Genomic DNA, 13084 nt, shown 5'->3' with positions numbered 1-13084 from the left:
AAAAGATTCCTTTTTTTCTCCTTTTAAACCCGGTTTCCAAATTACTCACGGGTTGTTGTTAAAAGTCCGAATTTTCAATGGAAGAAGTCAGCGCTCTCCGCCGGATGGCATGCGGCTTCGCTCGGCAGGGAAAGCAGAGGACTCAAAGCACCACGCCACTCCCCGGCACCCGATCCGTAGCCTTTAAAAAGGCTCCTTCACGAGTCGGGAGGGCGCTAACGGTACCAGCCGAGTCACCCATGTCCACGGGCTCCGTGCCCGTGGTTTTTAAGGGTCCCCGCGTCACCGGCGCGGTAGGACCCAGCCCCTGCCGAGCAGGCTCCCTCCGGAGCTCGGAGGCAGTCCGCCATTCGGCGATTGCGCCAACCCGGAAGTCCAATAAACATTTTTGTATATAAACTGGACTTGGCGTTGGTCTCTTGTGAGCTGGGACCTGAGGCAGCCCTGACACATACACATATTTCCAGTGCATCAGTATCAGTCTTTTGGCCATAGTAAGGGCATGAATAATCCATTTATGGTGTCCTGTTGTCAAATTCCATATTGTAAGTACGTAGTTCAAAATATTTTCCTCTGAAAATTGTAACCCCCCACCCCCAGACACTGAAATAAATTTCTACCTAGCCTTATGTAGAATACTCATATGCCCAATAAGGCAATATAATGATAAGTCCATAAAGATCTGCTTGGAAGGCAATTCCATGCCATTGGTGACACAAGTAAAGCAGGTCTGATCCACATCCCTAGCTGCCAAATGGCATTCTGAGGGAGATGCTAGAAGCAGGAATGTTTGGAAGCCTATATATGGGAGACTAAAACCCCTCAATTCACCCAGGACCAAAGGTGGTTAGAGTTTCAAATGTAAGCACTGGTACATTGAGTTGAGGCCAGAAGTGAACCATGTAATGCAGAACAGATAGGCCCAAAGCTATAGAGTCTGGAGGTGAAATTTGGAGCAATATTTTTTAAATGCTTTCAATGGCATGTATCACAGAGCAAAACACCATGTTCTTTTGAAATGAAGATGTGTTAATTCTGAGCAAACATAAATGAACCAAAGCTGCAGATAATCCAAGTAAATGGTGAGTGATGGTCAGCTTTCAACCAGAAACTCTCAAAGATGTTGTCTGGAGAAAGGTCACAGAGCTCAGGTCCTGTTCTGAAAGCCCTGAGCATGTGGAGAATGTATTTCTGCCACATGGAATATCCACAATTGAATAATCCCTTTGGGATTAGACACCAGTTTCAAAAGAGTTGTCCCTGAGCATGCGCAGAATGTATTTCTGTAGTACTGAATAAACCACAGGTAGTACCAGTACACATGGGATTAAGGGCCGGAGCTTTGAGATAACAATTTATGTATTTCAGATAGGTGTCAGATACTTCACACAGCACACAATTATTTTATGGCATTCACTGTTGCAAGATGTACTGATGGCCATTAAACCTCAGTGATTTTAAAAGAGAATCATACAAATTTCATTGGGTTACTTTCATGCCCTGGCTGTGGGCTACCTGAAGGCTTTTGGCTGGCCACAGAAAAAAGTAGGATGCTAGGCTTAGTGAGCCTTCGGTCTGCTCCAAACTGCTATTCTTATGTCCTTACATTGACAGAGTGCTGCTATGTGATAGAAACAGGCAATAATTTCCAGGGGTCAATTAACCCAGCTGAAAGTTGCATCAGAATCCCAAATATGTTTGCTTGGTTAACACTTTGAACATGACCTTCAAGATGAAGACAACTTAAGGTTTAAGAATGAATCACATCCTTCATTAGAGGATCATTCACTGAAGAGAGTTGTGTCAAGAAAAAACTGTGGCTCAGATTTTCATTCAAAAAAGAACAACCCATTGTTTCCAATTGCCTGCCTTGGTGATTTCAATCATGCTCCTATTCAATTTCCCTCTCTTAACTCATGTGATAGCAAGTCAAAGGAAACACCACATTTCCTGGGAGCAATGCTAAATTCATGCTAGCCTGCCACCTTTTGCGAACATTTTAAACTCAGAGCACTGAATATAACCCAACTTTTAGAATGGTTGATTTGAGTGCTTCACAGTTCTCTCTCTTTTTCTCATCTAAGTACTATGTGACCCAATAATCTCTATGGCTGAAGTAATATAAATGCAATTGGACATCTTTAGAACAACTGAGCCATTTATTCCTTGCCCTCCATCCCCAAAAACTGGCAGCTGAAAATTGAATATGGCTCCCCACAATAATAAGTCAGAGAGGAGCTCTTGTAAAATGCAGTCGTTTCCCAAGGTATTCAAACAGGAAAAGAACCTTAAATTACCAAGCACTCCAAACAGACCAATTCGTTTCAAACGGCTTCATTTTGTGAAAGGGTAAAATATACTCTAGCCGTATTTAAGTTGCACTACATTGTTTGCTATAAATGACATCCATTCATCTGATTCAGTGTGGCTATAACTACTGACTTGAGTTCACTCTGTCATTTAGTGGGGAAATGAAGAGAGTAGAGGGTTTGTGTTGGATATGTCAGGAAGGGGAGTGAGCGAGAGCTGAAAGACTAAGGAGCAGCAATGACAACAGCATAACCACTTTTTGTGACATACCTTGTTGCTGCCATTGTGTCCTTGAGGAAGTGTATAATGATTATAGCTAAGTTCCTGTGAGCAACTGTCACCCAAGATGACCATCAGTATTTCCTTCCTATAACATTCAGCAGGTTTGAATAGTCAGGTTCCAGTGTCTGTCTTGAGTCATGCTGCTGAAAACAGTAATGGCCCTTCTGAACCAGGGCCTGGGAGACCAGGGTTCAAATCCCCACTCAGCCATGAAGCTTATTGAATGACATTGGGCTGGTCACTCCTCGAGTGTGATGTTGACTTCCTCCCTTATTATCTGGAACCACTGTGTAGGCAATGCCTGTAGGCACCTGCACGTTGTGAAGGAGAAAGAACTTTGCTATTACATTAGATAATGGTTGTCTGTATTACACTTGGGTGATGTATTTCTGTTGCAGAAAGGGACAGGGAAAGGAAGGATAAAAAGCCAGATATGGGACACAAAGAACTGTCAGGTAATGATCAGAGGTGAGTGTGGGACAATGGGTTTGATAGGACTAGGGTGATGTGAGTGAATAGAAGCAACCTAATTGGCTAGGAATCACTTAAAAGTCCAAGGGAATAGTGGCAGCTGATGGAACTTCATTTTGGCCTGACACAGTCAAGTAAGATGTTTCAGTATACTTTATTAATAGGATGTCAGTATCCTATCTGGGACAGGGCTTCTAGTCTTCAAGAAAGTGAGTAGAACAAGTTCTATAGCAGGGTTTCCCCCAGATGTTGCTGGATTACAACTCCCATCACCATTTGACATGCTATCTGGGCTGATGAGAGTTGGAGTCCCAACAACATCTGGAGGACACCATGTAGCCTAACTCTGTTCTATGGGGTGCAGGTCCTCCTACCGTAGTGCTCCAAAGATGGAAGAAATGGATTTCCAAGCATTGCACAATTGGGAATCTCTCATAGACTAATATAGGTCCATTAATTTCAATGACTCTTAAGTTAGTTGAATACAGCACTCTGTATTCTAGTAGCTGGGATATAAAAAACTGGGAGGACAATATCCCACTTGGTTTCCTGGAAATATTTGGCTGGTCACTATTTGAAATAGGACAAGATCAGTCTTTGGTCTGATCCCAAAGGACTCTTCTTATGCTCTACCAGTTTGTTGTGATGACAGTTAACTGCCCTCTTTTCTAGTAGGCTTAGCCAGACAGACATAGATTTCACAGTTAAAGGACACAGATGGTCAATAAGGGGAAATGCTCCATGATACAGCTTTATGCAGCACTAAACAGTACAATGCTCACCTCTGGATAATTTAGAGAGTGAGGCAGTCACCTTTCTTGAACACAGCATTAAAAACACAACAAAATATAAATGTTAGCTGACACTAAATTCATTTTTAGAAAGCTCTCAGAATTCTCTGCTGGGAAACCCCTGAAGTACTTAGTTACAGTAACAAAGTATTAGTGTGAAATCTCCATTTTTCTCCTTTACACATTTTAATGCCAACACTGGAAAAGCTGCCAAGCTACCATGAAAAAAAACTGAAACAGCTCTAATTATTTCATCTGTTCCACTCTGTAATTATAATATTCCCGAACTTCAGTTGGTGTGAATTGGCAGAGTTCCAGTGAAAACCCAAGCTTTCACCAACTAATGATATGGAACAATGTCTTCTAGTTTCCCACTATAAAATTTTCTTTGTCATTCTTCATACTTCTTGCTGAAAACACTAAGATTTCTGTTTACACCTTGCATTTCTTAAGAACCCCAGAAATGGAAATGATGGTTTGCTGTGGTTCTCCATTATCTTCAGGAAGGCCTGTATTGGAACTGGAGAAATACATGCAGCTGCTTGTCTCCAGGAAAACTATGCAGATACATAATAGTGTTTGGAGTTTGGATTTGATATCCCACTTTATCACTACCCTAAGGAGTCTCAAAGCGGCTAACAATCTCCTTTCCCTTCCTCCCCCACAACAAACACTCTGTGAGGTGAGTGAGGTTGAGAGACTTCAGAGAAGTGTTACTAGTCCAAGATCACCCAGCAGCTGCATGTGGAGGAGCGGAGACGCGAACCCGGTTCACCAGATTACAAGTCCACCGCTCTTAACCACTACACCACACTACACCACAGAACACCACACTACACCACACCACACCACTACACCACACTACACCACAGAAGTGTTTCTTTTATGTGATAAATATTGATTTATATATTATACAACAGTGTTGGAGAGGCTATCTAGAATGAAACCCTATTACCTTTCAATGTATGCTAATACTTTCCTTTATATAATGGATGGATTTCCAGTATATAAAATGCTGTTCAGAGGGCAATACTGATACCCCAGTTGTCCAACAGCCCATCTTTGTGATATATTTTGACTAAGAGTTTGCTACATTCTAAATGTGAGTTAGTATCTATGAAATCCTTTTAATTATTCTTACTGAGATGTATACTCGTATCCACCTGTTTCATTTTTATCTGGGTTGTAATAAAATCTGATTTACAAAAAGATAAATTATTAGCATATTCAAAGCTTATTCAAATATAATTGTGTCTTGTGTATCAGTCTTGGTAAGTAGGTTAGTTGAAAATAAATCCTTTGTAAATTAGTTGGAAAGGCAGGTGAAAGAGCAAATCATAATGAGTGTTGATTAAATGTTCATAATCTGCTTATATGAGAGCAGTACTCATAAGCTGCAGGTAGAAATCACCAGCTGAATGTTCAGGGTGGTGTTTCTCGGATGAAGAAAGATTAAAATGGGTTTCCAGATGGGATTGGAACACCAACTGGGGACTGGAAAATATATGGAGGATGGTGTAGCTCAGCGGTAGCAATTTTGTGAGGTTACTGAAATTGTATTACTGTATTTACTAAATTTGTATTTATTTACTAAATTTGTATAATGGTGTGTGTGTGATTGATTATGTGGAGTAGGGCTTACCTAGTTGCCAGCCCCATATTTTATTCAAGTTGACACCCTTGTGGGTACAGCACATCACATTACATTGTGATGGTTCTAGAACCTGAATCAGTGTTCATCTTTGCTGTGCTCTCCCTCTTTCATAGCCCCTTGACCCAAGCTCCTTTCATATTAGATGTAGGAACTGCTAGGAGCTTAGTGGTAGAGCTTGAGCTTGAGGTACAGCCCTTTCACGCTACTTTATATGCTAGGCATCTATCCCAAAGTGAGCAACAGCAGAGCAACCATAGAACAACAATAGAGTGCAGTAGTGCAGGAGGTTTAACACAGAGCGAATGTTCAGCTTCACTTCTCATGTATGGGATGCTGCTGTAAACAGGATATATGCTATTGTTTTCTCTGCAGACTTTGCTAAAGCCAAGCTATAATATCAAACTTCTTTAGAATCAGCATTGCTTGCTGGTAAATGAGCAAAAGAAAAATATACTTCAACCAGTTATTCTGATATATTTTTTTTTCCTTTCTCATATTCTCCCAGGTGTTCCAAATTGCTTATATCATTTTAAAAGCAGCTAATTCACCACGACCTGGAAACTGGGTTTTGGAACGTTCACTAGATGGTGTCAACTATGAGCCCTGGCAGTACTACGCTATCACAGACACAGAATGTCTGACTCACTACAACATTCTTCCCCGCACTGGACCTCCATCGTATACAAAAGATGATGAAGTTATATGCACGTCATATTACTCCAAGATTCATCCGCTGGAGAATGGAGAGGTAAGATGGGGGAGTACTGTAGATGTCAATATGGTGGCAACCACACTGCCCTCCAAATATTCATATTTCCCCATAAATTAATGTTTATGCATGCATAAGATCAGGAGTTTTCAAACATAGCCATGGTGTACAGAAGAAAGTATATTCAGATATCTCTAAAATTTTATATCCAGTAACAGTGGCTATACTCAAGCTTTGCAACATCATTTACAGACTGTGAAGGTAGGGAGCCCTCTTTATTTGATGCTTGAGTAGAAATGTTTGCTCAAGGTGCTGGAGCAGAGCAAAAGGTGTTAAGCAGCAAAGTAGCATCTCACTCTCTTCCAGTGTCATGCCTTGGCTTGGGTCTCCCGAGTTCCCTCTTGTGAGCTCTACGTGTGCATCGCATGTGGCCAGAGGGATATAGCCTTATGCCATATGGCTGAAGTTATGATCTCCCTGTGTGGTGTTTATGTAATTGTGTGTTGTGATTTAGTGCTGAGCTACACCCTAGTCTTTGGTCTCTCGTGGTGAAATAAATGGGGGACTGTTTTGGTTCAGTTTCCCTTTCCAAAACAATGGACAACCAGAAATTGAGCTATTCCTTGATATTCAAACTACCCCAATCAGTATTACTGAAAAATAACATGCCAAAATGTTTTATATTACATTTCTTGCCCCCCCCCAAAAGTGTTTGGTAGGCTAAATCGCATGCAAAAGATATGTATATTAGGAGAAACGTACACAAAAATTCTGGGCAAGCAACTGCAAATCTCGCAAAATTGGCTGTCACAAATTTGTGAAAACCAGACAACAAATATGTGATTTTCACTTGATCATCCACATCAGGTATCTAAAGCAACAAATCAAGGATAAACTTAGCTCTCAGTTCAGCATGCAGAGGGCAATATAGTACAAGTTGGTGGCATATCCAGTATTCCACTGGCATAGCACAGCTTTCGTCAAATTCTGTAGCCTCTCAGCTGATGGATCTTCTCTAGAATATTGGGCCCTAAGAGAGTGATAAAATGGCAAATGTTCCATTCCTAGTTTGCATTTTTGGATATGTCCAAAGGAATTTTGGATGTGTCATTTCTGACTCATATGGTACATTGTGCACAAATCAGTGATGGATAGGTAGGTAATATGTTTTGTGAGGAAGTGAGTCATAAAGAGCTTCCTGGTTTTCAAATTATAATGAAAAGACTGAAATGAATGTATAAAATCAGATTTATATTTAAAAACATAAATGCCAAACAATATGCTTTTTAAAAAAGAATGTGAATTTCCATGTCATTCCACAAAACTTGGGTTTTTCCAAGAATATTTTGGCATAAATTTCAGGTTGTGTTGTTGGGTTTTATGATGGTTTAAAATTGAAAATTACTATACTCCACGGAGTTCTAAGGAGTTTGCTGTTCTTTATCTATGCTAGGATGCTAGGCTAACAATATTGATAATATGAAAAGAGCCATAATTGTGTGAGCTTTCCTTTCAGCACTAATTAAGACTATGTGGTGTAAACGTGCAGCTGCCTTTACACTACCTTTCCTCCTCATTTAATAAAATTTCAACCTTTTCAAAAGCTTTACAAAGCTGGCATCATCACGTTTGATTCCTGCGATTTTCATTAATCTGAAAACTAAAAATTAATGGTAACCATGGTGATTTTTGCTTCATTTCACTTGCATTGAAGCCACTGTTATTTGCATTTAATTTTGTTCTTTATAAGAAGCAGTTGGTTTCTTCTTTTTAAGGGTTAGAACTTAGTGCCTATGTTTTTATTAATCTTGTTATGTAAAATTATTCTAGGGACATTAACTCTTACTCTTAGTAATATCTTTTATTTTTCCTGTGGAAGATACAGGGCTTTTGTTTAACTTGATCTTCATTTAGGCTGAACTTTCTAACAACCCCATGCATTGCATTCTTCATTTTTATGATTCTTTTCAGTCTAATCAGTGAAATCAGAAATCAGCTCTGAAGAGCAAGAGGTTTGTCATGAATTACTTTCATATCTGATGGAGGATGAAATCTAACTTGCTTTAGGTTCTCTCCCGCCCCCTCCCCGATGTCTGGTTCACTAATCCTCGTGTCTGTTCCTCCACATGTATCCATATGTACACTCTGTACAGTTTCTGAGCAGGGTTTCTATCTACCTGTCACACCCTGTTCCCCATAGAGCAATACATTTAGTAGCTTAACTAAGACTTTTTCTGTTTTCCATCATATTGCAATTCATTATGCTTTCTATCATTTCAATTCTAATGTTTTAAAGACTTTTAATGACATGCAGGTTTCAGTCAGGATACTGTAGTGCTTTGCAAATAAAGCAACAATAGCACAAGAGGGCAGTGACCCATCCAAAAGTGTGTTTTGACTACTAATGTCATGCATTCCTTAAGAAACCACCAGAATATGTAGCTTTGTATATGATTTTCAGACTACTTTATTAACTCAAGAGGGCATATAGCAGTGCACATGGAAACTATAAAACAGATACAGTCACACCTTGGATCTCAAACGGCTTGGCTCCCGAACAAATCGGCTCTCGAACGATCGAAACTCAGAAGTGAGTGTTCTAGTTTTCAAATGATTTTCAGAAGCCGAATATCCAGTGTGGCTTCCACAACTTCTCATTGGCTGCAGGATGCTCCTGCAGCCAATTGGAAGCTGCGCCTTGGTTTTTGAACAGTTCTGGGAGTCAAACGGCCTCCTAGAACGCATTTTGTTCAATAAACAAGGTACCACTGTATGTGCACCAAGATACACAGCCACATCTCAGACAAGGAGCATACACAGAGGGCTTACAACATTCTCTCCTATGTCCCTGGGTCCAGCATTTTCACAAGAACTGCACAGCACATGCACCTTCATCACCTCATACCTCTGTAAATTCCAGGTCCTGTTTATCTTATACTTATCTTTGGGGTCACTCATACTGCAGGAATATCCCTCAATTATCACTCATACTTTCACACCTATAAGCCAACACTGAATGACTTGTGTTCAAGAAACCAGATGGTCAAGATACATCCATCTCCAGCCATAGTCCAGCATACCAGTCAGAATCCATGGGTGCTGACAGTTCTTGGGCATCTTTTCCACCTAGGCATTAACGCATGCCTGATTAGCTTCAGCAAGATGGCTGCATTATGTGTCCTAAGACCATACCTTAGGACCTGATACTGCTCAACACTGCATTCATGCATTTCTTCTCTGCTGCAGTTGGGGATGGTCAGATGTCATAAATGTGAATCTGAAAGAGTTACATTTGTTTGGGGGATTTTTAATTCCAAAATGATATTAAGTTAGCTGTGCTTTACTTTTAAGTTACATCTTCTAGTCTATTGCTCATCTCTTCCCATCTTCATTGGTAGCTGACTCATGCATGACTTTTTGTTGTCTATAAATTTGAGTCCTATATGTATAGGTCTACATGGTGACTATTCCTGGGAACAAAAGCAGTTTGCAAATTAATCATGCCAGTGAATTGCTAACACCCTGAAATCCATGATTAGAGGTTCTGGATACAACTCAGTCGCTGAATGGTAGAAATAATGGTCATAATAAGATCCGTTTTTAGTGTGCATAAGCAGATATCTTTTATTATCTGAGAGTGACTGGTGAACTTTGTAATGTGAAGCTATATTATACAACCTAGCCTACGAACTATTTCCTGATTTCTTTAGTTTTAAAACTACCTTAAAGGGGGACATCAGAAGGCACCTGCACATTTTCTTTAATCAAACTGCATTTGATTGCCTGGTAAGATTATAGGTAAAAGCACACTCCCCATGGAGAGATGGAGAGTATTAATGCAGTATTGATTCTTCATAAGTACAGCAGTGCAGTAAAAGGAGTTTTAAAAGAAGCTATTAGTTATGAGAAAGCAGGAGTCAGGCAAGGACACAGCATCCTGGAGACAGATATAGGCATGGGTGTTGGATATGGAATCTATACTCAAAGGTGTGTATTGTTTGTAAATCAATGCCATTTAGTATTTTTAAGACTGTGTGTGTGTGTGTGTGTGTGTGTGTGTGTGTGTAGTGACAGAGATAAAATATTTTATACTGCACTTCATCTGAAGGTCACATAAGAATACAAAGTGAGAACACAAATACCTAATCATCATCATCATAAACAAACCACAAACACATTTGAAAGTCCATAGAATGTTTATTCAGTCAGAGGCCTGGTTATATGGTTATATAGTTACATGGTTACATTTATAGTTCTTTTTCATTTGTGAGAGGAATACAGTACAGGACCACCACTCAGTGGATTTAGTATCTGTCTGCATAAGGTTCTAGAAACTAAGTAACATTAGTTGCTGCAAATTATTCTAACAGAGACTGGAGTATGAAACAAAGGTATATTGTATGCAGAACTGTGGCATAAATATGGATCCTGCTCTGGATTTCTTCTCTTAGACAATGTGTTATCCCAAACTGTTTCACAGGGAATTTAGGAAACACAGTTAATGCTCAAAATTATTATGCCAAGACAACATTCAAAGAGTTCAATGAAAATGCAGTTTCTCACTATTTGTTTATTTCTGCCAGGAGTTTTGCTATTATTTATCAGTTCAGTGGCATAAAAGTCCTGGCACGTTGGAGAATATCCCTATATACTTAGTTCAAATAAACTAAAGAAATGTCAGGAGACACAACATGATATTTTTGTGTGCTTTGCTCATGGAAAAGCACAGTTAGAAACAGAATTTAGTAACAACCTTGAGAAAAGCATGGTTTTATTGGGCTTCAAGTGTTGTTATTTGTATGTCCTGGACAAATTCATCGAAATAAGATTAAAATTCAGCATCTTACCATTCTGATATGAAATATGGTAGTTTTTCAAGTGCTTCCTCCATACTCTCAAATCTAGGTCCCTCCTGATACAGCACAAAGATAAGGGCTAGCGGATAACTTCCTGTCCCTATAAAACTGATTTAACAAATGCGTCAGTCTTTGTTTAATTTGGCTAGCCAAACGGAAGCTTGAAAACACACATTTAGAGACTGAAGGGAATCTAGAAATCCATAAACAACTCAAAAGGGGGGGAAATCGAATACAAAGAATCACGCCAACAAAATTTAGCCACAGTTACAGATCGTATAGAGAAAAGCCTCAGAGAGAAGCAGTGACACTGTAGCTGTGCTACTGCTTTCATCTACCATGTGCTCATCTGCTAACACCTGGATCCATTTTTAAGGGCCCCCCCCCTTTGAAATGGAGGTCTTGACTCCTTTTGAAAAACTCCTTTTTTCTATGTAACTCATTCCTGAGCTGCACTAATGTCAGGCCAATAATGTCAGGAGTGCTGAACTCTGGTACTCCTCAATGCCTCTCTTAGATCTCCTTCATTCCTTTGCTGCTTGAATAGGTGTTCAGGACAAACTGATTGGCTGATAGAGGAAAGCATGGAGAGAAGGAGAAAAGGACTTACAAATGAACTGTAAATCCAATTCTCCCCACAGCCTGATTTAATCCTTTCACACTGGGAGTTTCAGAGTGTCAACACCATAGGGTCAAAGGGTCGACATGTCTACAAGTACTCAAAACTGAAACATATTCAACTCAGCGTGGTTTGAAAAATCGCTGTGACATCGTGCTGTCCAGTAAAATTGGTTGAATATAGCAAATGTAATTCCTGCCCAAAAAAAGGAAGCCAACATCTACCAAAGTGTTCTACACTCCTCACCATCTCTGTATGCATGTATATGAAATAAACCCAGTGACCCTTCCATTCTAATCAATGTACAGTGGTACCTCAGGTTAAGAACTTAATTCATTCTGGAGGTCCGTTCTTAACCTGAAACTGTTCTTAACCTGAGGTATACCACTTTAGCTAATGGGGCCTCCCACTGCCACGCCGCCGCTGCACGATTTCTGTTCTCATCCTGAAGCAAAGTTCTTAACCTGAGGTACTATTTCTGGATTATCGGAGTCTGTAACCTGAAGCGTCTGTAACCTGAGGTACCACTGTACTCTTTTTTTTTAAATACTCATATTTCATGCTTCTTTTTCATGACTGCTAATCTTCTCAATTTCAGGTTCCAGTACCCTAAAGAAGGGAGAAGGTTTGACATGGTGTGTCTCTGGTCAACCTGTTGTTGTTTTTCAACAGGAGAGAGAGAGCAGATGATCAGATGTCTGTTGTGTGTAGGCACTGCTACTTCAGACGGCTCTAAGCTACTGCTAAGCTACAAGCTCAGCAAGGCTGATAAACAATTGATTTTTAGAAATTTTAATTTGCTAGAAGCCACCCAGAGTGGCTGAGGCAACCCAGTCAGATGGGCAGCATATAAATAATAAATGTTGCTATTGTTGCTGCTGCTGCTAGATGCCACAAGTGGGTTCCAGCTCCACGTTGGCATGGATTCTGTGTTTGAACAATCTGCTTCTTAATAAAGGCTGGGCATTTCTCAAACTGCCCATTCTTGATCACTTCACTATGTATTTAACTATGCTGGCTTGCTTGGTGGCTTGCCTGCCTACCTGCTCATACCCTTCTTGCGTCTCTACTTACTGGCTTAACTGCTTGCCTATTCAACGATTGCTTAGCCTTTGGGCCACATTGGTCCTATATAGCACAAGCTACACCAGAAGTTTTAAATTGCATTTTTATCCTTGCACAATTGGAACTTGAGTAGGATAGATTCATTTCAGGAGCAGTTCCCCAACGAACAGATCATGTGCACCCCAAGGAGTAGACTCAATGTGATAGGGTAGCAGCAAGAGTGGGGGAGCAGTGAAACAGCTGCGATTTTCTCCTCATGCAGCAGCACACTCAGTGTTTGTTCACCTTACTAAAGAATAAATGTGGTTCAAAGTGGCACAGAGACAA

General features: G+C 40.2%; 1 protein-coding gene across 6 annotated transcripts in view; it reads left to right on the top strand.

Annotated features, from left to right (window-relative positions):
- The window catches only part of LAMA2 (laminin subunit alpha 2), a 365889-nt gene that overhangs the window by 107226 nt on the left and 245579 nt on the right, over window positions 1-13084 (top strand). For all 6 annotated transcript variants that reach the window (XM_077926009.1, XM_077926008.1, XM_077926013.1 and 3 more), the window contains exon 4: window positions 6014-6256. In XM_077926009.1, coding sequence (XP_077782135.1) covers window positions 6014-6256 — 243 coding nt within the window. The remainder of the gene's footprint in view (window positions 1-6013; window positions 6257-13084) is intronic.

The sequence above is a fragment of the Podarcis muralis genome, chromosome 3, assembly GCF_964188315.1.
Source record: "Podarcis muralis chromosome 3, rPodMur119.hap1.1, whole genome shotgun sequence".
Classification (NCBI taxonomy): Eukaryota; Metazoa; Chordata; class Lepidosauria; order Squamata; family Lacertidae; genus Podarcis; species Podarcis muralis.
This window is presented reverse-complemented; position numbering and strand designations above follow the sequence as displayed.